General features: G+C 45.4%; 1 protein-coding gene across 4 annotated transcripts; it reads right to left on the bottom strand.

Annotated features, from left to right (window-relative positions):
- Positions 1–15,504: 15,504 nt before the first annotated feature.
- On the bottom strand, positions 15,505–20,223 carry LOC123053633 (phosphatidylinositol/phosphatidylcholine transfer protein SFH3). Of its 4 annotated transcripts, none has more exons than XM_044477143.1 (15): positions 20,056–20,223; positions 19,196–19,263; positions 18,668–18,947; positions 18,482–18,581; positions 18,108–18,374; positions 17,950–18,027; positions 17,741–17,842; positions 17,594–17,643; positions 17,396–17,489; positions 17,189–17,287; positions 16,966–17,076; positions 16,603–16,708; positions 16,166–16,512; positions 15,960–16,034; positions 15,505–15,787 (listed from the first exon to the last, which is right to left on the bottom strand). In XM_044477143.1, exons 2-15 carry the CDS (start codon positions 19,239–19,241, stop codon positions 15,770–15,772), a joined length of 1,773 nt encoding a protein of 590 aa, XP_044333078.1. In that variant the 5' UTR covers positions 19,242–19,263; positions 20,056–20,223; the 3' UTR covers positions 15,505–15,769. The 4 variants fall into 4 exon arrangements, with proteins under 4 accessions (XP_044333078.1, XP_044333075.1, XP_044333079.1 ...); XM_044477140.1 differs by having other exon boundaries at positions 18,668–18,950; positions 20,056–20,179; XM_044477144.1 differs by having other exon boundaries at positions 19,940–20,075.
- Between the last annotated feature and the right edge of the window lie 5,443 nt (positions 20,224–25,666).

Raw genomic sequence — 25,666 nt, 5'->3', positions numbered from 1 at the left:
ACTTAAGAGAAAATGTGAAAGACGATACCATTAATCTAAAATGCATTTTATTTGTTTATTATATATTCGGGAGGCGAATTTATTTTCAACATTCGTTTTTGTATTTTGTATTTCTTGTTTTTGTTTTTGTTCTCTCTTTTTCACCGCTCTTTTTACGTGTTTGTTAAGTTTTTTCCTTGTGTGTTTAGATGTGTGTGTGTGTGTGCTCGTGCAAATTCAACTTCAACGTGTCGAGAGATGATTAATCTTCCACATTGTTATTTTTTTTCATGTTTTTGCTGTTAGACAATCGCCTGGATTTTACACACTATATGTAGGTATTGCTTTTTGAATTTTGGTCAGTCGAATCTTTGTTCGTCCATTCTTTGTGTCAAGATTCAGTGTTCTCTTTTTTGTATTGTTTCTTACTTTGTCATTGTATACTCTGTGCAATTTTTTTCACTGTTTGTTTTAGTTTTTTTTCCTTCTTCTTAAAGGGTATTAAAAATTTCATTATTTTCATTTTATTTATTTTGTTTATTTTGGAAGGGTAATACTAAGCCACTACTTCATTCTTTCTTAGAAAATTTCATTGTTTTGATTATGTTATCGTTTCATTTTATATTCTTTCTTCTTACAGGGTAATACAAATGCACTTAATTCATTCTTCCTTTGGAAAATTCATTATTTTGATTTTTAGCTTTATTATGTTTTATTTCTTCTTAAAGGGTAATACCAAGCCACTAATTCATTCTTTCGTAGAAAACTTCATTGTTTTCACTATCTTTTAGTTTAATTTTATTTTCTTTCTTTTTAAAGGGTAATACCAATGCGCTTAATTTATTCTTTCTTAGGAGACTTAAGTATTTTGACTTTTTTATTTCATTTTATTTCTTCTTAAAGGGGAATACCGAAGACACTAATTCATTCTTTCCTAGAAACCTTCACTATGATTTTATTTTAGTTTATTTTCCATTTCTGCTCTTCCTTAAGGGTAATACCAGTTCCCCGAATTCATTCCTCCTTAGGAAACTTATTTTTTGTGAAACTTTAACTACTATATGATTATTCTTGCATATTATAAAAACACATTTTTGGTGTAAATTTGTTGCAAATATTTTCATTGTTTGTTTTAGATTTATTTTCCATTTTCTCTCTTCTTAAAATGTAATACCAATGCCACCAATTCATTATTCCTTAAAATCTTCATTTTTTAATTCTTACTTCATTTTCTTTCCTCTTTAAGGGCAATAGCAATGTCACTAATTCAGGCTCCTTAGTAAACTTCATTTTTGTGAAAATTCCATCGTGATATGCTTATACTTGCATATTATGAAAATTTGCAATTTATGTGTAAGTTGTGTGCAATTTTTGTTACTAATTGTTTTATTATTTTTCTTCTTCTTAAAGGGTAATACCTATACCATCAATTCATTCTTCATTATAAAGCTTCATCATTTTGATTTTTTGTTTTTATATTATTTTCTTTCTTCTTTAAGGGTAATATGAATGCCACTAATTCATTCATTCTTAGCAAACTTACTTTTTGAAAAGAACGCACTGTTATATGCTTATTCTCGCATATTATAAAAAGGCATAATTTCAACGTAAATTGTGTGCAATTTTTTTCATCTTAGTCTTATTCCATTTCTTCTTCTAAAGGGTAATAGTAATGCCACTAAATTATTTTTCTGAGAAAACTACATTATTTTGTTTTTATTTCATTTTTCTTTATGGTTTATACCGATGCCAATAATTCAATTTTTCTTAGCAAAATTCATTTTTGCCAAAATTTCACCGTTATACACTTATTCTTGCATATTATAACCAAATGCAATTTTTGTGTAAATTGTGTGCAAGTTTTGTCATTATTTATTTTATTTTATTTCCCTTTTTCTTTCTTCTTGTAATATCAAAGCCGATAATTTTTTTTATTCGAAACTTCATAACTTTGCTGTTGATTTTTCTTATTTTGTTCTCTATTTTCATTCTTCTAAAAGGTTAATACAAATGTCACTAATTCAATCTTCCTTAGAAAACTTTGTTTTACGAAAATTTCACTATTATATGCTTATTCTTTCGTATTATAAAAATGCATTTTTTGTGAAAATTTTGTCATTATTTTCTTTATTTTTTTCTTCTTCTTGAAGGTTAATACTAATGCCATTAATTCATTTTTTCCTAAGAAAACTTCATTATTATGATTTTTAGAAGTAGAGACGCCATGGATCAAATACCAATGCCATTAATTCATTCTTTCATTGGAAAACTTACATTTTGCAAAAAAACTATTATATGTTCTGTAACGCCCGGATAATTAAGCCATAGTGATACTCTGCTAATGATGCCACGCCACCTTCTTTACTGTTGCTAATCTTTCGTTAGTACAAAACCGATTCAAAAATCAATTCAAAATATGGCAAACAAACAAAAGTTTTGAAACATTAAAATAAAAATGTTCGGATTGTGCAGTTAAATGCCTAGGTAATTATTGTGGAGAAAACTCATTTTTAGAAATTGCCTAAATATTTTAAAGTGATTCCAAACCAGAAAATAAAAGAACAAAGGAAAGAAATAAAACAGAAACCCCCACCCCCTGGGCCGAATGGCCCAGCTAGCAAGCCAGCCCGCTGGCCCATCAGGCCCACCCCCACTCCCCTTTATCCCCTGGACCCCGAAACCCTAACCACTACCCCCATCGCCCCACTCCCCCACTTCCCCCCTCCCGATCCAGATCGGATCGGGATCGAGCTCGCCGCGCCAACCGCCGCCCCGCGCCAGGACGCCGGCGCCCGGAGCTTCCCCGCCGGACTGCCTCCTCCTCCTTATCGGCCTGCTTCCTTTCCGTCACGCCGTCGTCCCTGTCGTCCTCCCCACGCCCCGTTGCCCCGAACCCTACGAACCCGCCGTGAGCTCCTCCTCTCTTCCTCGCGCGCACGCGCTCCCGCTCACGTATGCCTCTGCCCACCCTAGGCCGGGTCCTCGCACGCGCGCCTGCCCGGGGGCGCGCCCTGCCTCGCTCCGGGGCCGCGCTCGTCGCGCCCACGACCTCCCATGGCCGCGCCCGGAGTTCTGCCCGCCCAGCCCCGCTCCACCGCACGGTGGCCGTGCCCGGCTACGCCCGCCGCGGCTCCCGCCCTGCCGCGCCCGCCGTGGCCGCGTTCGGGCACCGCCGACCCCGCGCTGCACCGCCACCGCCCTGCTGCTCCCTGCCGCAGCCACCTCCGCCGCCGCGGCCATCCCCCTCGCGCTCGCCTCTCCCTCGCCGCGCATCGCTCGCGCGCACGTACCGTGCCACTCTGGCCACTCCGGCCCCCTCCCGCACATGCCCCGCTCGCCTCCCTGCTGGTCCCAGCCACCGCCGCGACCAGCGCATCGGGGGAGAGGCGAGCGATATTCTGGCATTATGCAGTTCAGTCCACCGATATGGCCCCTTTACACATATACCCATGCATATGTAGTGTAGCTCCTTGCTTGCGAGTACTTTGGATGAGTACTCACGATTGCTTTTCTTCCTCTTTTCCCCCTCCCTTCTACCTGGTTGTCGCAACCAGATGCCGGAGCCCAGGAGCCAGACGCCACCGTCGACGACGACTCCTACTACACCGGAGGTGCCTACTACTACGCGCAACCCGCTGACGACGACCAGGAGTAGTTAGGAGGGTCCCAGGCAGGAGGCCTGCGCCTCTTTCGATCTGTATCCCAGTTTGTGCTAGCCATCTTTTGGCAACTTGTTTAACTTATGTCTTTACTCATATATTGTTGCTTCCGCTGACTCGTCTATGATCGAGCACTTGTATTCGAGCCCTCGAGGCCCCTGGCTTGTATTATGATGCTTGTATGACTTATTTATGTTTTAGAGTTGTGTTGTGATATCTTCCCGTGAGTCCCTGATCTTGATCGTACACGTTTGCGTGGATGATTAGTGTACGATTGAATCGGGGGCGTCACAAGTTGGTATCAGAGCCGACTGCCTGTAGGAATCCCCCTTCCACACTCCTTGGCCGAAGTCGAGTCTAGACATTACAAAACTTTACTAACATGGCTGTGTGTCTTACGGGCCCACGTCGCCATTGGGTGGTACTAGGATCTTTTACTCCTCGACCTTTACTCTGGGACTCTGAACTCTCTTCTACTCGGGTTAAACGAATTTACTAACTCTAACACTAGGTTCCCGTGACCACATTCACCCCAAAGTTGGATAAGCCATAGTTATTTCTTAGAATAGTATTTTGAACAATTCCCACACTGTCATTTGACTCCTTTGAAACATCTTTGCTTCCAGATGGCACCCACGAGGCAGGTCGTGCGCCACACGACGGCCATTGGTGCCTCGGGATCACCTGCTGTGCTAGCTGAGATGATGACCTATCTGGGTTATCGCTGGCACCCTGAGTACACCGTCTACGAGGAGTACCAGGACTTCAACCAGGAGCAGTACCATGCCATCGTCCACCTCTAAGTATGACTCCACTACTGTGCTGCACACTGCTCATGGTGTTGGAGTGACCATCGATATGGCAGTTCACGATGCTGCTTATGCTGCTCTGACACGTCTTCGTGGAGAGTATCGGGAGTTGGACACCTCCCCTTTCAGGCACATTGCTATCGCATCCGATGTTGGTGCGGAGGGTTACTACACTGCCGCCTACTCCACTGTCACCCGAGAGCCCTTCTACCATCAGAACCTGGTTCTGCATGCTGATGGGCTAGATCGAGCTAACCGAGCTCTTCGCCACGAGTTGTACACCACCCGTCAACACCTTTACCGTGCTTTGACGTTGTTGCACCCCCTTGTCCGATCTGGTGGTCGTCCGCGTTCTACGATCTACCCAGCCAGGACCGTGATGCCCCAGGGTGTCGGCTGGCCAGATGTGGGAGGCTACTCTCCCGCACTTGGTCCTTTTCTACCGCTTGAGCGTCAGGTTCTGCACCAGAGTATCCGCGGACCCCAGGTTGCTGACGTGGAGTTCCCGGTGTGACACTACCAGCTTTCAGGCTACACCTATCTCCACAGTACCTCATGGGACTGTTGTAGGTTTACTTGTTAGTGTTAGATGCATTCGCCGCGAGCCTGTGTGCCGCCTATGGTGTTTTTAGTCTATGTACTGAACTCTATGCATGACCTCTTTTGTAAGTTATGCCGACTACTATGTAGTAGCTATCGTGCTCCTTTCATTATGCATGTTTCATCATGAATGATTCTTGTCTTTGCAAATTTCTCAGTGCTGAACTACCCCTGTTATATATTCGCAGGATGGTTAGACCAGGTGGTCGTGGTAGTGGTGGCAATGCCCCACCACCGCCTGATTACATGGCTGGTATGATCCAACAGTTCGAACTGAACCCCCAATTCATGGAAAACATGATGGCTCAGTTTCCTCGTCCCAATATGAACCAGCAGCCAACCCCAGTAACTCTGCAGGATTTCATGCGCCTCAACCCAACTGTGTACCACAGCTCAACTCAGCCTCTAGATGCTGATGACTGGCTCCATAACATCACCTATGAAATGGAGTCTGCTGATGTAGCCCCTGCCAGCTATGTCACCTTTGCTTCCTTCTTCCTGAAGGGACCCGCAGCTCAATGGTGGGACAGCCACAGGCGTACTCTGCCAGCTGGAACAATCATCACCTGGCCAGATTTCCAAGCTGCTTTCCGTGCCTGCTTCATTCCTCAGGGAGTCATGGACCGGAAGAAGCGTGAGTTCTGCAACCTCACCCAAGGCAACAAAACTGTTGAAGCTTATCGGCGGGAGTTTCTGGACTTGTCCCGCTATGCTGAAGAGGACATTGCAACTGATGCCCGTAGACAGGAGAAGTTCCGTGACGGCCTTCAAGCTGACATCAAGCTCGCACTTCTAGTGCATGACTTTACTGATTTCGCCACCTTGGTGAACAAGGACATCAATGTCGAAACTGGTGTGCAGGAATACCAGAGCTCTCACAGGCGCAACCGTGACATGGGCTCATCTTCGGGCCCGCCCTCGCAGAAGCGTAAGATATGGATTCCCAACAGCATGTACCAGCCAACTACACCTGCCCCAAGGCAGACCTATGCTGCACCTCGTCTGCCTCCTCCTCCATCTAGGCAGCCAAGGCTTCCAGCACCACCACCCCGAGTTCCTGCTCCCGCTCCTAATAATGGTTTGTGCTTCAGGTGTGGTCAACCAGGACACCGTGCTAGGGAATGCAACCAGAACCAGAATCAACTGGCCCTTCCAGCAACTGGCCGTGGAAGCAACCAGCCCCGCAGCAACAATGCCAAGTCTTATGGTCGTGTTCATGCCAACCACGTTGATCTGAACGAAGCTCAAGACCAGCCTGCTACTGTGATGGGTACACTCCTCGTAAATTCAGTACCAGCATCCGTTTTATTTGATACAGGTGCATCGCATTCATTCATGTCAGAAGATTTTGCATACAAGCACGACGTTAAATGTGAGGAGATGAACACCTCGGTAGTGGTCAAAACCCCCGTGGGACAGTGTCAAACCTCCATGGTTGGCATCGACGTCCCCGTGGAAATCGAAGGGCTGGAATTCTATGCCTCTCCCATTATCCTGAAGTCATCTAACATCGACCTCATTTTGGGGATGGATTGGTTGAAAGCGCATACTGCTTCTATAGTTTGCGCCACTAAGACCGTCCATCTGCTACACCCTTCAGATGAAATAGTTACTTACCAAGCTCATCTGGTGCAAAATGCCGAGGCACGGCTTTATGCCTTGAATGCATTGAACACTGCATCACTCAAGGGCATTGAAAACATTCCCGTCGTTCGCGAATTCCAAGATGTCTTTCCTGAAGAACACCCAGGGATTCCCCCTGCTAGAGCTGTCGAATTCATCATCGACCTGAAACAAGGCACCACTCCTATAGCCAAACGACCCTACAAGATGCCGCCGCATGAACTCATTGAGCTTAAGGAGGAAATCGACAAATCTCTTCGAAGTGGTTTCATTCGCCCAAGTTGCTCTCCTTGGGGAGCACCTTCTCTCTTTGTCAAGAAGAAGGATGGGACAAACCGACTGGTTCAAGATTACCGTCCTATTAACCAAGCTACCATTCAGAACAAATATCCTCTTCCTCAGATCAATGATCTGTATGATCAACTGGCTGGTTCATCATTCTCTAAACTCGACTTGAGGTTGGGTTACCACCAGATCCGTGTTCGTGAAGAGGATATCCCAAAGACCGCCTTCGTGACTCGATATGGTTCATATGAGTACACCGTCATGTCTTTCGGCTTAACCAATGCTCCAGCCACCTTCTCTCGTCTGATGAACTATATATTCATGGAATACCTCGACAAGTTCGTCGTGGTTTATCTGGATGATATCCTGGTATTTTCCAAGAAAGAAGAAGAGCATGCTGAACATCTTCGTCTTGTGCTAGAAAAGCTACGAGAGCATCAGCTATATGCCAAGTTCTCCAAATGTGAATTCTGGCTACCAGAAGTAACCTATCTTGGGCATGTCATCTCTAAGGATGGTATTGCCGTCAACCCTGAACGAGTCCAGGCTATTCTTGATTGGACTCCTCCCAAGAACGTTAAGCAAGTCAGAAGTTTTCTCGGACTCGCCAGCTATTGCCGTCGATTCGTCGAGAACTTCTCCAAGATCGCCAGGCCTCTGACTAACTTGTTGCATAAGGGCGTCAAGTTCCAATGGACAGACAAATGTCAGGAAAGTTTCCAGGCACTCAAAGACAAGTTGACTTCTGCCCCAGTGCTTGCTCCACCTGATACTAAGAAGGACTTCGTCATTTACTGCGACGCTTCCCGTCAAGGATTAGGCTGTGTCCTAATGCAAGACCGCAAAGTGATTGCTTATGCCTCTCGGCAATTGCGCCCTCACGAAGAGAACTACCCAGTTCACGACCTCGAGCTTGCTGCTGTCATTCATGCACTAAAGCAGTGGCGACATTACCTTCTCGGTAATCGTTGCGAGATCTTCACTGACCACCAAAGTCTGAAGTATCTGTTTACTCAGCCAGACCTGAACCTCCGTCAGCAGAGATGGATGGAGATTGTTGCAGACTTTGACATGGGTATTTCCTATACTCCAGGCAAGGCTAATGTAATGGCTGATGCCTTGAGCCGCAAGTCTTACTGCAACCACCTCCAGGTTCACAAAGTTCAGCCCTCGCTTGTTGAAGAATTCAGAAAGCTGAACCTCCATATTGTTCCTCCGGGTGCACTCGCTCCCCCTCCTAAGGAGTTTCGCAAGATGAACCTCCGTGTTGTTTCCCAGGGTTCCCTCAATACCCTGGCTGTCGAACCAGATCTCTTGGACTCCATCAAGAGAATACAGGGATATGACTCTGAAGCCCACAAGATTAAGCGCTACCTCGCAGAAGGAAAGCCCTCATTCTTCACTATTGCTGATGATGGCACTTTGTACTTCAAGGGCCGCCTAGTGGTGCCATGTGCAGAGAAAAACCTGGATATGACTCAGGAAGTTATGAAAGAAGCTCATGATACGCCTCTATGTATCCATCCTGGTAGTACAAAGATGTACCAAGACATCCGTCAGAGATTCTGGTGGTCTAATATGAAGCAAGACATTGCTCGTTATGTTACTGAGTGTGACGTTTGCCGTCGTATCAAAGCAGAACATCAAAGGCCTGCTGGAACTCTACAACCTATCTGTATTCCTGAATGGAAATGGGACCATGTTGAGATGGACTTCGTCACTGGATTTCCCAAATCGCAGAAAGGTAATGATGCTATTCTTGTCGTCATTGACCGGCTTTCTAAAGTTGCACATTTTCTGGCAGTCAAAGAAACGATCACTGCTAGTCAGCTGGCAACGCTCTATATGTCCAGAATTGTTTCACTTCACGGTATTCCACTGGTTATCAATTCGGACCGTGGCAGCTTATTCACTTCAAGATTCTGGGCAAGTTTCCAAGAAGCTATGGGAACTCATCTGTCATTCAGTACTACGTTTCATCCTCAGTCGCAAGGGCAAGTTGAACGTGTCAACCAAGTTCTCAAAGACATGCTTCGATCTTGTGTTATTTCCTTCGGCAAGAAATGGGAGGAATCTCTCCCGTATGCTGAGTTCTCTTATAATAATAGCTATCAAGCTAGTCTGAAGATGGCCCCCTTCGAAGTGTTATATGGACGAAAGTGCCGAACCCCTCTGAACTGGTCAGAAACTGGGGAACGTCCATTCTTTGGTCCGGATATTATCCAACATGCCAAAGAACAAGTCCGCATTATTCGCGAGAATCTCAAGACTGCTCAGTCGCGTTAGAAGAGTCAGTATGACCGTAAACATAAAGACATGGTCTATCAACCTGGCGAAAAGGCTTATCTTTGAGTTACACCAATGAAGGGTGCTCACCGCTTCGGGATCAAGGGCAAGCTAGCTCCTCGCTATATTGGCCCATTCACTATTCTGGAAAGGCGTGGAAAAGTGGCATATCAATTGGAGCTTCCGCTGAACCTTTCTCAGGTTCACGATGTGTTCCACGTGTCACAGCTCCGCCGTTGCTTCAAGGACCCAATCCGAGCAGTAGATCATGAAGTGCTCGAATTGCAACAGGACCTCTTCTATAAAGAGCATCTGGTCCGCATTCTCGACCAAGCTGAACGCCGCACACGTCAGAAGGCGATCAAGTTCCTCAAAGTCCAGTGGCCGCACCATTCTGAAGATGAAGCCACTTGGGAACGCGAGGATCGCCTGCGTGATGAATACCCCGCACTGTTTCCTTCTACCTCCTAAATCTCGGGACGAGATTTCTTGTAGTGGAGGAGATTTGTAACGCTCGGATAATTAAGCCACAGTGATACTCTGCTAATGATGCCACGTCACCTTCCTTACTGTTGCTAATCTTTCGTTAGTACGAAACCGATTCAAAAATAATTCAAAATATGGCAAACAAACAAAAGTTTTCAAACATTAAAATAAAAATGTTCGGAGTGTGCAGTTAAATGCCTAGGTAATTATTGTGGAGAAAACTCATTTTTAGAAATTGCCTAAATATTTTAAAGTGATTAAAAACCAGAAAATAAAAGAACAAAGGAAAGAAATAAAATAGAAACCCCCACCCCCGGGCCGAATGGCCTAGCTAGCAAGCCAGCCCGCTGGCCCATCAGGCCCACCCCCACTCCCCCTATCCCCTGGACCCCAAAACCCTAACCACTCCCCCCGTCGCCCCACTCCCCCACTTCTCCCCTCCCGATCCAGATCGGATCGGGATCGAGCTCGCCGCGCCAACCGCCGCTCCGCGCCAGGACGCCGGCGTCCGGAGCTTCCCCGCCGGACTGCCTCCTCCTCCTCACCGGCCTGCTTCCTCTCCGTCACGCCGTCGTCCCCGTCGTCCTCCCCACGCCCCGTTGCCCCGAACCCTACGAACCCGCCGTGAGCTCCTCCTCTCTTCCTCGCGCGCACGCGCTCCCGCTCACGTATGCCTCTGCCTACCCTAGGCCGGGTCCTCGCACGCGCGCCTGCCCGGGGGCGCGCCCTGCCTCGCTCCGGGGCCGTGCTCGTCGCGCCCACGACCTCCTGTGGCCGTGCCCGGAGTTCTGCCCGCCCACGCCCGCCGCGGCTCCCGCCCCGCCGTCCCGCCTCGTCTGCGCGCGCGCCCGCCGTGGCCGCGTTCGGCCACCGCCGACCCCGCGCTGCACCGCCACCGCCCTGCTGCTCCCTGCCGCAGCCACCTCCGCCGTCGCGGCCATCCCCCTCGCGCTCGCCTCTCCCTCGCCGCGCATCGCTCACGCGCGCGCGTACCGCGCCACTCTGGCCACTCCGGCCCCCTCCCGCACATGCCCCGCTCGCCTCCCTGCTGGTCCCAGCCACCGCCGCGACCAGCGCATCGGGGCCGCGCCCATCTGGCTCGGCCACGGCCACTCCTCCTCCACGCGCGGCCGTGCCCGCCGCCGGCAGGCCGTCCTGGCCACTGGCCTCGCCCTGCCGCGCTCCCTGCGGGCGAGCGCCCGCTCCTGGCGCCCGGTAGCCCGACCCGCTAAGGCCCTGGCCCAATGACAGGTGGGGCCCATGCCCCAGAACATTTTTAGATAAAAAATAATAAAATAAAAATAAATTTAATTAGTTAATTAATTAACTAAATTAATTAAGTTAATTAATCCTATTTAATTAATTTAATTAACATGTTAGTTTAATTAAACAGTAATTAGTTTAACCTAAACCCTAATTAACCTAACAATGTATGACAGGTGGGTCCCACTGGGCCCACACGTCAGTTTGACCAGTCAACACCTCTGTTGACTGCTGATGTCATGCCGATGTCATGATGACGTCAGCAAACACTATTCTGGATAATGTTGGATTAAATTAATTAAATAAATTCTAAAAATGATTTAAAACTTTAGAAAATCATATAAAATAAACCGTAGCTCAGATGAAAATACTTTCTACAGGAAAGTTGCTCAGAACAACGAGACGAATCCGGATACGCAGCCCGTTCGTCTGCCACACATCCCTAACCTATCGAACTCGCAACTTTCCCCCTCCGGTTCATCTGTCCAAAAACGCAAAACACCGGGGATACTTTTCCGGATGTTTCCCCCCTTCGCCGGTATCACCTACTACCGCGATTGGGCACACCTAGCATCACGCTTTGTCATGTCATGCATCGTCATGCATTTGTTTGCATTGTATTTATTGTTTCTTCCCCCTCTTCTCTCGCTAGACACCGAGACCGACGCCGCTGCTACCCAGTACGACTACGGTGTTGACGACCCCTCCTTCTTGCCAGAGCAATCAGGCAAGCCCCCCCTTGATCACCAGATATCGCCTATTCTTCTCTATACTGCTTGCATTAGAGTAGTGTAGGCTGTTACTGCTTTCCGTTAATCCTATACTGCTGCATAGCCTGTCCTTGCTACTACTGTTGTTACCTTTACCTGCAATCCTACATGCTTAGTATAGGATGCTAGTATTCCATCTGTGGCCCTACATTCTTGTCCGTCTGCCTTGCTATACTATCGGGCCGTGATCACTCGGGAGGTGATCACGGGTATATACTTATATACTTTACATGATACCTGTGGTGACTAAAGTCGGGTCGGCTCGTAGGAGTACCCGCAAGTGGATCTTTGTGGCGGAGCGACAGGGCAGGTTGAAACCACCTAGGCGAGAGGTGGGCCTGGCCCTGGTCGGCGTTCGCGGTTACTTCAAAATAACACGCTTAACGAGATCTTGGTATTTGATCTGAGTCTGGCCACTGGCCTATATGCACTAACCAACTACGCGGGAACAGTTATGGGCACTCGACGTCGTGGTATCAGCCGAAGCCTTCGTGACGTCAGCGACTGAGCGGAGCGCGCCGGATTGGACTGGAACGCCTGCTAGGCTAGGTCTGCTTCCGGCCGCGTACGCAACGTGCAGGTGTGCAATGGGCGATGGGCCCAGACCCCTGCGCGCATAGGATTTAGACCGGCGTGCTGACCTCTCTGTTGTGCCTAGGTGGGGCTGCGACGTGTTGATCTTCCGCGGCCGGGCATGACCCAGAAAAGTGTGTCCGGCCAAATGGGATCGAACGTGTTGGGTTATGTGGTGCACCCCTGCAGGGAAGTTTATCTATTCGAATAGCCGTGATCTTCGGTAACATGACGACTTGGAGTTGTACCTTGACCTTATGACAACTAGAACCGGATACTTAATAAAACACACCCTTTCAAGTGCCAGATAAAACCCGGTGATCGCTCTCTAACAGGGCGACGAGGAGGGGATCGCCGGGTAGGATTATGCTATGCGATGCTACTTGGTGAACTTCAATCTACTCTCTTCTACATGCTACAAGATGAAGGCGGCCAGAAGCGTAGTCTTCGACAGGACTAGCTATCCCCCTCTTATTCCGGCATTCTGCAGTTCAGTCCACCGATATGGCCCCTTTACACATATACCCATGCATATGTAGTGTAGCTCCTTGCTTGCGAGTACTTTGGATGAGTACTCACGGTTGCTTTTCTTCCTCTTTTCCCCCTCCCTTCTACCTGGTTGTCGCAACCAGATGCCGGAGCCCAGGAGCCAGACGCCACCGTCGACGACGACTCCTACTACACCGGAGGTGCCTACTACTACGTGCAGCCTGCTGACGACGACCAGGAGTAGTTAGGAGGATCCCAGGCAGGAGGCCTGCGCCTCTTTCGATCTGTATCCCAGTTTGTGCTAGCCATCTTTTGGCAACTTGTTTAACTTATGTCTGTACTCAGATATTGTTGCTTCCGCTGACTCGTCTATGATCGAGCACTTGTATTCGAGCCCTCGAGGCCCCTGGCTTGTATTATGATGCTTGTATGACATATTTATGTTTTAGAGTTGTGTTGTGATATCTTCCCGTGAGTCTCTGATCTTAATCGTACACGTTTGCGTGCATGATTAGTGTACGATTGAATCGGGGGCGTCACAATTCTTGCATATTATAAAAAGGTGCAATTTTTGTGTAAATTGTGTGAATATTTTTTTATTTGTTTTGATTTCTTTTTCTTTTTTATTTATAGGTAATACTAATGCTACTAATATATTCCTTTTAAAAAGCTTCTTTTTTGCGTAAGTTTCACTATATTATATGCTTATTCTTGTATATTATATATGTTCCACTAACTGTAACTCTGAATTTTTGACTGAACCTGAAGAGTATCGGTATTACTCTTAATTCCTAAAGGAATAAGCTATACTATCAGTGTTACTACATGAGGTTGAGCTTCTGTGTTTAGAATAAAAATTCGCAGTGAAATTTGAATGTGTATAGTTAGCATGGTCAGGATACAAAGCTAACTAGCCTACAACGTAGCCATCTAGAGCTACCTCATGAGGATGCGTACGTCTGGATATCGAGCTGGTAACTAGCCTAAAAAAAAGTGACTGGCCCAAGTATAATTTTCAGTCAACTTACATCTATCTGGTCCCTTTCTTAAAAAAAAAATTCTTGTAAGACAGTCTAAAAAAAGTGATTTTAAAACTCTTTTATAAGACTACTAAAATTTAAGTGTTGCAATAGATATATCTTAGTTTAGGTCTCAACTCTTCTCAAAAGTTAAGGTACACAAGGTGTACACTACTTTCCTGCTTCGTTGATATCAATGAAATGGGGGGCCACATGCGGCCCTATTTCTCTAAAACACACACACAAGGCCACATACGTCTTCCACACGGGTCGTTCTTTCCGCCCACCCTCCCCGGCAACAGTCGGCGTTACTGATCTACCCTACCCTCGCAAGTGTGAGGCCTCCCTCTCCTTTCATCTGCAGCTTCGGTGATGCGAGGGTGCGAGGATCCCAGAGCTTCGATCCGGTGAGGTAGGGTTAGGAATAAATTTACGCTTTATCTTCATTTGACAGTGGCGAGACGATGGTGTCGCCGTTGGCGTGGAATAAGGTGTCCCGCCCCACAATCTTCCGGGTGATGCTTCTTCGTATCGCCTGGAGGCATGTGGAAGATGGTGCATTATCTCTAGATTTGGTTCTTCGAGTATGATGTTTTCTTCTGCAGGGTTGTCTTAGTCGAGCTGTCCTACGGAGCAGACAACATGGTTGTACGTCTTGGTCCTCCATCTCCAGTTCCGATCGATGGAGGTTGGCCAGCCTTGGCTTTGTTGGGGAGCGTGTGAGAGTAGTCTTCCCCGACTCTGTCTGTGGGAACCGAGGAGTTCGGTCCTCTCAGATGTTTTCTACTCAGGGCGGCAATTTTTCTACATAGATTGCGCTAGTCGGTGTTTTCTGGTTTACATCGATGGCTTCCCAACCGTTGCTTCTAGAAGCTCTTGGGTGTAAATAAGTTTGCTCTACTGAGACGAAAGCCCAGAGACGGCAACGACTTTGTCCACTACGGATCACCGCTGGATGCAGGATAAAGAAGACTCCAGCACCCAAGTAATTTGGATTTCTTTTCCAATTTCTACGAAAGTGTATTTGTAAGGGTTTGTACTACTTGATATATGGACTTTGGACTTTTCGCAAAGAAAATTGTATACAAGACTACAAGCGTTGCTTCCAGTTTTTCTAAATAGAATTCTTCAGTTCATCGGGTATGCTTATGCTACGTCTGAATCAAGATACAGAAAACAGCGGGCCACAGGCTAACAAAACCTATCAGCAAGAAAGATAGAGGCGGCGGACAAATAAGAGAGGAGAAGAAATAGAACTCACATCAATAGCTGATGATTTTGTCTTCCGCAGATCAACTACTGTTCATTCATAGTTTCATGAGCGGGGAGCCTCTTTATGTTGACACCGACGCAAGTACTGCAAGATGCAAACCTACTAGCCTTTCTAAGGGAATGTAAATGAATGGAATCATGGCACCACTATTGGCATCAAGTCCGTGCACACACTTTAGCATAACACTTTCACTTCCTCGATGCCGTCCCACATGCCGTTTTATGCTGTGAAAGATGAAGGTAACATTTCCACTTCCTCGATATCGTCCCACATGCCGTTTTATGCCCAAACAAAATAGCATAGAAACCACTAGTTTGGGGAGACCAACCAAAGATACAAGCACAGAGGTGAACAATTAAAGAACAATACATAGATTAAGAACAAGCAAAATAAAGTCAATGCATAATGTATTTCCATCCACAATTGACTGCAACAAGAAAAGGATTGGCACCACATCCACATGGTCACAATGTATGGCAAGGCATAATGTATGTCATGGTTGAAAAGCTCCGACCAATGAATTATAGCAACACAGGGAAAATAACAAAAGAACATTATATGTTACACTTAGAATCACTTTTTGCTGACAAAAAAACCAGCTCACTGTCATCAAGCCAAAGCCTCTTGCGGACACATCGCATTCCGTTCTTCACATCTACCAGTGAAACAAGCGCTGCACAATACCGAAAGGAAGTATTAACTTCAACACAGTAATATCAATTTTTTAGCGAGAATCGTACATTTTTATAAGAAGATTGACCACAGTTGAGAAGTTCCGTCAGCTAGTAATGGTCAAAACTACGGTGAAGAAGGATGCGTTGTTTTGCCATGCGTTTTTTGGTTACCTTGGCTTTCTTCTTCTTTTTCTTTTCAATGTATTCCATGATCTCCTGTTGCCGCTCAAGAGTTTCCTGCAAAGCCTGCATAAACACATGAAAGCATGTTTTAAGGCAAAGTAACACATGATGGTAATGGAATTAACATGACAACACAGAAGCCTCGGTATTGTGCACTAAGAAATTGCTTTTCACCAAGGTGGAAAAGACGTTACCTTGTTGGTCCGTGCAAGTTCCTCTTCCAATGCAGCGACACGGCTGGTTGCAGCCTTCAGCAGCTCCTCCTTATCCGCCGGCATTTCTGCTTGCTTTGCAAGGAGTGCAATGATCTTCTCCTCAAGATCAGCAAAGCGCTTTGCAGAGACTGTGTATTCAGCCTCCGTCGACATCTTGGATTGCTGCTGCGCCTGAGTTTTCGGTGTGCCTTGGGCTCCTATGGCAGCACCAATCACCTTCCTGGGCATGTTACGGCTCAGACGGAGCATCGTCGCAATGCTCATCACAAGGGCCATGATGCCGCCCATCATTGGTGGATTGGATGCATTAGAGACGTTTGCCACAGCTGGTGAAGAGGGCCAGTATGTCAGTGGAATGGTACACGGAGTAGCAGTGCTGTGTCAAAAGATTTTCAGGGTGGAGAGGTGGTATTAACCTTTAGTGAGGGCAAGATTATCATCTGTTAACCCATGGCTCTTGCATATGGCATCTATGGCCTTCTCAACCATTGGAACATCACAGGAATATGGTGATCCTGGGTTCTGACATTTTTTTATAATAACAATTGTAAGTGAAATTTGAGTATACACATCATAGGCGATAAATTTATCTGAGCATTAAGTTTAGGACCAGTTTGTGCCTTAATCTGGGAGACGAAACTAGAGAAGCCACCTAAGTTCAGATATTGAGCCTAAAAGATTGTACTTCTAGTTTCATTCACGCGAGACGAGGTATTTGCACGCTTTGACACTAACTAAATCACTGATAGTTCTCAAATCAGTGAAGAAACATGACTTACAGGAAACAATGCAGGAAGAAGCTCCTCATGAACAGGCGACAGTTGAGGATGCTCAATTTGGGCACGTGCCGGGTTCCTCCATTCATCTTGTCCGTTCAAAGGATCTTGCTTCTTCATTTTACAAAAATCAAAATCTGATGGATAAATACTACTATTTCCGAATGCATTGACAAATATGTTAATGTGCCTATGTCCTAGTGAAAGAATATCTTTTTCTCACTACCTTCGTGTAAACGGTGTTATCTGCACAAATCATTTTCTCCCCGGCATCAAGAGATTCCAGATTGAGCTTTCCACACCTCCCGGCACCACTATGAACCATCTTCACATCAAAGTATTTAGAAAGCACGAAGTTAGTTCCTTGTCCTCTGTAATTTGATGCTCTATTCTAGGATAACATGTGAGGCCAAAGGATCAGATTGGAGTTTACCTTCATGACTTCAGGATTCTTCCATGGTCCTTTGTCAGCCTTCATGCAGCCACCTTGGCACTGGCAGGTTCCACCAAAAAACTCTGGCAGCTCACTGAATAACAGAAATATATGCGCAATTATTGTACCATTATAAGTAGCTTATGAGTTTAATAATGTTGATAAACCATAAATACAAATTAGAGATTTACTTCTCACCTGGCATCGATCACCTCGAGAAGCTTACTCTGGTACTTGTTACCCAATACCTAAAGAAATGCACAATTCAGGAAACAGTCCTTTAACTGAACACAAGATAAATAGAATCATAGCTACAGAACAAAATTAACAGAGACATAAACTTGCATGAATCTTTGCGGTGGTCTTTGGGTCAAGGAAGCTCTTAATTGTGCTCCAGAGAAGTCGAAACCCTTGGCCTGCATTAATGATGAACATCCGGCACAGCGTCTGGTACAAGAAATGTATAACCGACGCAATGAGCACTTGCTAGACAAAATCCAGCACAAACTAGTCACGTAAGCGTGATGAATTGTCTGTCATCCGTTTTGGATTACCTCTGGGTAGTTATCACCATCAATCTTCTGAAGCTGACCGATGAGATCTCTTGCAGCTTTGCTAAATTGTTTCATCCCCTGAAAATGTGATTCATCTCAATAAGCCATAGTGAAACTGCAACAGTCGGACTAATCCATGAACTTGTTTAGATACGTACGACTCCTTGCACATCAAGAATGGTAGTGCTCTGATCAATGTGGCGCTTGGCAGCTACTGAGCAAGCTGGAAACTTATCAGCAAAGTTCTTCTCAAACTCCTTGACATGGTTCTTGACGAAACGTTCCATTGTGGTAACCTGCATCAGCTTAGTGACATCGATCTGTCCGAGCCGTTCAATGTAGACGGGCCTTCCTTCCTTGTCCACTCCATGGTAGCCTTGAGGGTAGCATTCTGCGACCTTATCAGCTTCTTCGAATTCAAAACCCTGACAAGAGATTTAGGATAAAAAATGTGATATTTGTATCCTTCAGTCTAAATGGGATTAATTAAAACAGAGTTTAATATCACAAACTATATAGTAGCTATAATTACCTCAAGAAGGGTATCTGTGCCGAACTCCTTTCTCCACTGCAGCATATCAGACCACATTTGCTTTGCCTTCTCAACATCAAACTTTCTTGCCTTTAGAAACCTACACCATCACAACATTCAGTAACGCTGTTCAAAATGAAAAGTGCAGTTATGTAACATGGTGTGCCATTATATCGGATAAAATACCTAAGCATCATGTGGTAGTCATCGTGCTGCGATGGTAGAAGCTCTTCGAGCACAAGAAGCTGACGGAAGGCATCAACAGCCTGCACCTCCTCAGGGTCGCGCTCGTCCTCGATTGAAATGGACATCACCTTGCTGCTCCTCCTCCCCTTCTTCATGGAATGCCTCAGTTTTTGTGAGGCGTTCATCGCCTTTTTCTTCAGTGACACAATCATTGCTTTCTTTTCATCTTCTGAGTATTCCACATTGGATTTCCTCTTATCTTCATAATGTGTATCTAAGGCTGCTAGCGTCATATTACATTAGTTGATTCTGTGTAGTTTCATAGACTAAATTCTGGTTTTGAAGAATCATGTTGCTTTTCCATGACCAAGTAGAAAGCATAAACTAATATGCCACAAGAAATAATAAGAGGGAATACACTGAGAAGAAAATACCACACATTCTTTTTATAATACTATTATTATCATGTTATAATACTATTGCACTTTATTCAACATGAAAATGCTTAACAGTGATGTGTATTCTCACCAGAGCTTAGATGGTGCTCGGGAGGTCCTGACAGGACTTCTGCCATGTCTGGTATGCCCTATCTGGACCTGATCAGATACGATAGCTTTGATAAAATATTTATGCATAATAATATTTGCAGGACAGTAACAAAAAGTGCGGAACAATAATTTTCTGCGGCCTGATGCAATGTCAAATAAAACAAAAATATCCATTAGCAGGGAAATTTCACTTTGTGCATGTTCCCCAATTCTAACTAGAATGTGCCGTGCAATAAAAGAACATATATCCGTGTCCCCGCTTCTCCTTAAACAGCAGCGCCATCACGCTCTTTAAAATGGTAAGAAACGGAGAAAATAATTAACGTAGCTATAGGCATCCCTGTCAATAGTGTTCTCTAGCTGTTACAAGGGCACATTCAAAACAAACACTAATAAAGATGAGCCATCAGCCGGGCTCCTTTATCTGACAAAAAACTCCCAAATTCTCCTTCGTCGGACAAAAAATTCCAAAATTTCACAATTCATGCATGAAAATGCTTTTAAGTCACCACCTGGCCTGATATTTGCAGAACTCTTTGTGGGGCTGAAAAGAAAATTAAAAGTGTGGAAGCAGATGACGCGATCCCAAATACGGACACACACACAGAAATTTTCGGCAATGTATGAGACGGTTCTCATCAGAAATATAAACGCAGGAATAGTAAAGGCCGAGCAAAGATTACATATAGCGGCAACACTCGGATGCAATCGGATCACCGCATACCAAAGAAGGAAGAGAAAGAACCCAAGAACCGGAGCAGAGCAGATCAGAAGAACAGGTTCCTGATTGATTTCCACTCGAAAGGATAACAGAATAACAGAGCTGCACGGCAGGCTTACCTCCGGGCGGGAGGCTGCAGGAGGAGAGGGGATGGGAGGGGAGGGAGATGGAGAGGGGGAATGGAGGGGAAGGGGGAGGGCGTTAAGAATAGACTTTGGTGGGTGGTGGCGGGAACTCGCCGCGAGGGGCGCACGCCAATTAGGAGAGGGCCGCACGATGACAGTAGGAGGAAGCCGGCGATGGGTGGTGTTGACGAAGGACGGGGCATGATCAGGCTGCCAAATCCAAAAAAATTAAATTATGTTATTACTTCTCCGTTCTGGAGTCCTGTAATTAGAAGTAGTACGCTCTAAAAAAACGACGGGACATGGCGCAAGCCTCAATTACTTCTTTAAAAAATAAATTGAGAGAAACTTTCGATCTATTTTTAAACCTAATTTCGATCTATTGATACAGTACAAAGAAAATTGTAGGTAACAAAAACTACAAAGAGGTTCATGAACCACCTAGCGATAACAATAGGCACTGCAGCAAGCGGTCGTTATTGCCCCTCCCTCACCGGAGCCGGACAAATCTTAGTGTAGTATAGACAGTCGAGAAGTCGTCGTGTTAAGCCCCACAGAACCAGCCACCAGAGCAACAACCATCGTTGATGAAGAAAGTCGTGGATCACCCTGCAAAAAAAAAGTTGTGGATCGGAATGATCAAACCTGTAAACACTCAAACGAAAACGAACGAATACCAGATCCAAACAGATCCATCGAAGGCCGACATCGGCCGAGTCATACGAGATCCGTGATCCGTCTCAAACGTATCTATAATTTATGACAGATTCATCCTATATTTACATCATTTATTTATGTTTTTGGCACAATATTTGTTTGGACTAACCTATTAATCTATTGCCTGTCTACCTTGTCTTCTATGGTCTTACTGTTGGGGAACGTAGTAATTTAAATTTTTCCCTACGCACACGCAAGATCATGGTGATGCATAGCAACGAGAGGGGAGAGTGTTGTCCACGTACCCTCGTAGACCGACAGCGGAAGCGTTATCACAATGCGGTTGATGTAGTCCTACGTCTTCACGATTCGACCGATCAAGTACTGAACGTACGGCACCTCCAAGTTCTACACACGTTCAGCTCGATGACGTCCCTCGAACTCCGATCCAGCCGAGTGTTGAGGGAGAGTTTCGTCAGCACGACGGAGTGGTGACGATGATGATGTTCCACCGACGCAGGGCTTCGCCTAAGCTCCGCGACGGTATTATCGAGGTGTAATCTGGTGGAGGGGGCACCGCACACGGCTAAAATATCGTATATCAAGTGTGTATAGAGGTGCCCCCCTGCCCCCGTATATAAAGGAGCAAGGGGGAGGCCGGCTGCCTATGGGCGCGCCAAGGAGAGGGGGGGAGTCCTCCTCCTAGTAGGAGTAGGACTCCCCTTTCCTAGTCCTACTAGGAAAAGAAGGGGGGGAAGGAAAGAGAGGGAGAGGGAGAGGGAAAGGGGGCTGCGCCCCCCTCTCCTAGTCCAACTAGGACTCCTCCTGGGAGGGGGCGCACCACCTCCTGGCTGCTGCCCTCTCTCTCCCATCAAGGCCCACTAAGGCCCAATACTTTCCCGGGGGGTTCCGGTAACCCTCCGGCACTCCGGTTTAATCCGAAACTTCTCCGGAACACTTCCGGTGTCCGAATATAGTCGTCCAATATATCAATCTTTATGTCTCGACCATTTCGAGACTCCTCGTCATGTCCGTGATCACATCCGGGACTCCGAACAACCTTCGGTACATCAAAACATATAAACTCATAATAAAACTGTCATCGTAACTTTAAGCGTGCGGACCCTTTGGGTTCGAGAACTATGTAGACATGACCGAGACACCTCTCCGGTCAATAACCAATAGCGGGACCTGGATGCCCATATTGGCTCCCACATATTCTACGAAGATCTTTATCGGTCAGACCGCATAACAACATACGTTGTTCCCTTTGTCATCGGTATGTTACTTGCCCGAGATTCGATCGTCGGTATCTCGATACCTAGTTCAATCTCGTTACCGGCAAGTCTCTTTACTCGTTCCGTAATACATCATCCCGCAACTAACTCATTAGTCACAATGCTTGCAAGGCTTATAGTGATGTGCATTACCGAGTGGGCCCAGAGATACCTCTCCGACAATCGGAGTGACAAATCCTAATCTCGAAATACGCCAACCCAACAAGTACCTTTGGAGACACCTGTAGAGCACCTTTATAATCACCCAGTTACGTTGTGACGTTTGGTAGCACACAAAGTGTTCCTCCGGTAAACGGGAGTTGCATAATCTCATAGTCATAGGAACATGTATAAGTCATGAAGAAAGCAATAGCAACATACTAAACGATCGGGTGCTAAGCTAACGTAATGGGTCATGTCAATCACGTCATTCTCCTAATGAGGTGATCCCGTTAATCAAATGACAACTCATGTCTATGGCTAGGAAACATAACCATCTTTGATTAACGAGCTAGTCTAGCAGAGGCATACTAGTGACACTCTGTTTGTCTATGTATTCACACATGTATTATGTTTCCGGTTAATACAATTCTAGCATGAATAATAAACATTTATCATGATATAAGGAAATATATAATACTTTATTATTGCCTCTAGGGCATATTTCCTTCAGTCTCCCACTTGCACTAGAGTCAATAATCTAGATTACATAGTAATGATTCTTACACCCATGGAGTCTTGGTGCTGATCATGTTTTGCTCGTGGAAGAGGCTTAGTCAACGGATCTGCTACATTCAGATCCGTATGTATCTTGCAAATTTCTATGTCTCCCACCTGGACTAAATCCCGGATGGAATTGAAGCGTCTTCTGATGTGCTTGGTTCTCTTGTGAAATCTGGATTCCTTTGCTAAGGCAATTGCACCAGTATTATCACAAAAGATTTTCATTGGTCCCGATGTACTAGGTATGACACCTAGATCGGATATGAACTCCTTCATCCAGACTCCTTCATTCGCTGCTTCCGAAGCAGCTATGTATTCCGCTTCACACGTAGATCCCGCCACGACACTTTGCTTGGAACTGCACCAACTGACAGCTCCACCGTTCAATGTAAATACGTATCCGGTTTGCGATTTCGAATCGTCCGGATCAGTGTCAAAGCTTGCATCAACGTAACCCCTTACGATGAGCTCTTTGTCACCTCCATATACGAGAAACATATCCTTAGTCCTTTTCAGGTATTTCAGGATGTTCTTGACCGCTGTCCAGTGATCCACTCCTGGATTACTTTGGTACCTCCCTGCTAAACTTATAGCTAGGGACACATCAGGTCTGGTACACAGCATTGCATACATGATAGAGCCTATGGCTGAAGCATAGGGAACATCTTTCATCTTCTCTCTATCTTCTGCAGTGGTCGGGCATTGAGTCTTACTCAATCTCACACCTTGTAGTACAGGCAAGAACCCTTTCTTTGCTTGATCCATTTTGAACTTCTTCAAAACTTTGTCAAGGTATGTGCTTTGTGAAAGTCCAATTAAGCGTCTTGATCTATCTCTATAGATCTTAATGCCTAATATATATGCAGCTTCACCGAGGTCTTTCATTGAAAAACTCTTATTCAAGTATCCCTTTATGCTATCCAGAAATTCTATATCATTTCCAATCAGTAATATGTCATCCACATATAATATCAGAAATGCTATCGAGCTCCCACTCACTTTCTTGTAAATACAGGCTTCTCCAAAAGTCTGTATAAAACCAAATGCTTTGATCACACTATCAAAGCGTTTATTCCAACTCCGAGAGGCTTGCACCAGTCCATAAATGGATCGCTGGAGCTTGCACACTTTGTTAGCTCCCTTTGGATCGACAAAACCTTCCGGTTGCATCATATACAACTCTTCTTCCAGAAATCCATTCAGGAACGCAGTTTTGACATCCATTTGCCAAATTTCATAATCATAAAATGCGGCAATTGCTAACATGATTCGGACAGACTTAAGCATCGCTACGGGTGAGAAGGTCTCATCGTAGTCAATTCCTTGAACTTGTCGAAAACCTTTCGCAACAAGTCGAGCTTTATAGATAGTAACATTACCATCAGCGTCAGTCTTCTTCTTGAAGATCCATTTATTTTCAATGGCTTGCCGACCATCGGGCAAGTCAACCAAAGTCCATACTTTGTTCTCATACATGGATCCCATCTCGGATTTCATGGCTTCAAGCCATTTTGCGGAATCTGGGCTCACCATCGCTTCTTCATAGTTCGTAGGTTCGCCATGGTCTAGTAACATGACCTCCAGAACAGGATTACCGTACCACTCTGGTGCGGATCTTGATCTAGTTGACCTACGAAGTTCAGTAATAACTTGATCTGAAGTTTCATGATCATTATCATTAACTTCCTCACTACTTGGTGTAGGTGTCGCAGAAACTGATTTCTGCGATGATCTACTTTCCAATAAGGGAGCAGGTACAGTTACCTCATCAAGTTCTACTTTCCTCCCACTCACATCTTTCGAGAGAAACTCCTTCTCTAGAAAGGATCCATTTCTAGCAACAAATATCTTGCCTTCGGATCTGTGATAGAAGGTGTACCCAACGGTCTCCTTTGGGTATCCTATGAAGACACATTTCTCCGATTTAGGCTCGAGCTTATCAGGTTGAAGTTTCTTCACATAAGCATCGCAACCCCAAACTTTAAGATACGACAACTTTGGTTTCTTGCCAAACCATAGTTCAAAAGGCGTCGTCTCAACGGATTTCGATGGTGTCCTATTTAGAGTGAATGCAGCTGTCTCTAAAGCATAACCCCAAAACGATAGCGGTAAATCAGTAAGAGACATCATAGTTCGCACCATATCTAATAAAGTACGATTACGACGTTCAGACACACCATTACGCTGTGGTGTTCCGGGTGGCGTGAGTTGCGAAACTATTCCGCATTGTTTCAAATGTAGACCAAACTCGTAACTCAAATATTCTCCTCCACGATCAGATCGTAGGAATTTTATTTTCTTGTTACGATGATTTTCAACTTCACTCTGAAATTCTTTGAACTTTTCAAATGTTTCAGACTTATGTTTCATTAAGTAGATATACCCATATCTGCTCAAATCATCTGTGAAGGTGAGAAAATAACGATATCCGCCACGAGCTTCAATATTCATCGGACCACATACATCTGTATGTATGATTTCCAACAAATCTGTTGCTCTCTCCATAGTTCCGGAGAACGGTGTTTTGGTCATCTTGCCCATAAGGCACGGTTCGCAAGTACCAAGTGATTCAAAATCAAGTGATTCCAAAATTCCATCAGTATGGAGTTTCTTCATGCGCTTTACACCGATATGACCCAAACGGCAGTGCCACAAATAAGTTGCACTGTCATTATTAACTCTGCATCTTTTGGCTTCAACATTATGAATATGTGTATCACTACTATCGAGATTCATTAAAAATAGACCACTCTTCAAGGGTGCATGACCATAAAAGATATTATTCATATAAATAGAACAACCATTATTCTCTGATTTAAATGAATAACCGTCTCGCATTAAACAAGATCCAGATATAATGTTCATGCTCAACGCTGGCACCAAATAACAATTATTTAGGTCTAAAACTAATCCCGAAGGTAGATGTAGAGGTAGCGTGCCGACGGCGA

This window comes from Triticum aestivum, chromosome 2D (genome assembly GCF_018294505.1).
Source record: "Triticum aestivum cultivar Chinese Spring chromosome 2D, IWGSC CS RefSeq v2.1, whole genome shotgun sequence".
NCBI lineage: Eukaryota > Viridiplantae > Streptophyta > Magnoliopsida > Poales > Poaceae > Triticum > Triticum aestivum.
This window is presented reverse-complemented; position numbering and strand designations above follow the sequence as displayed.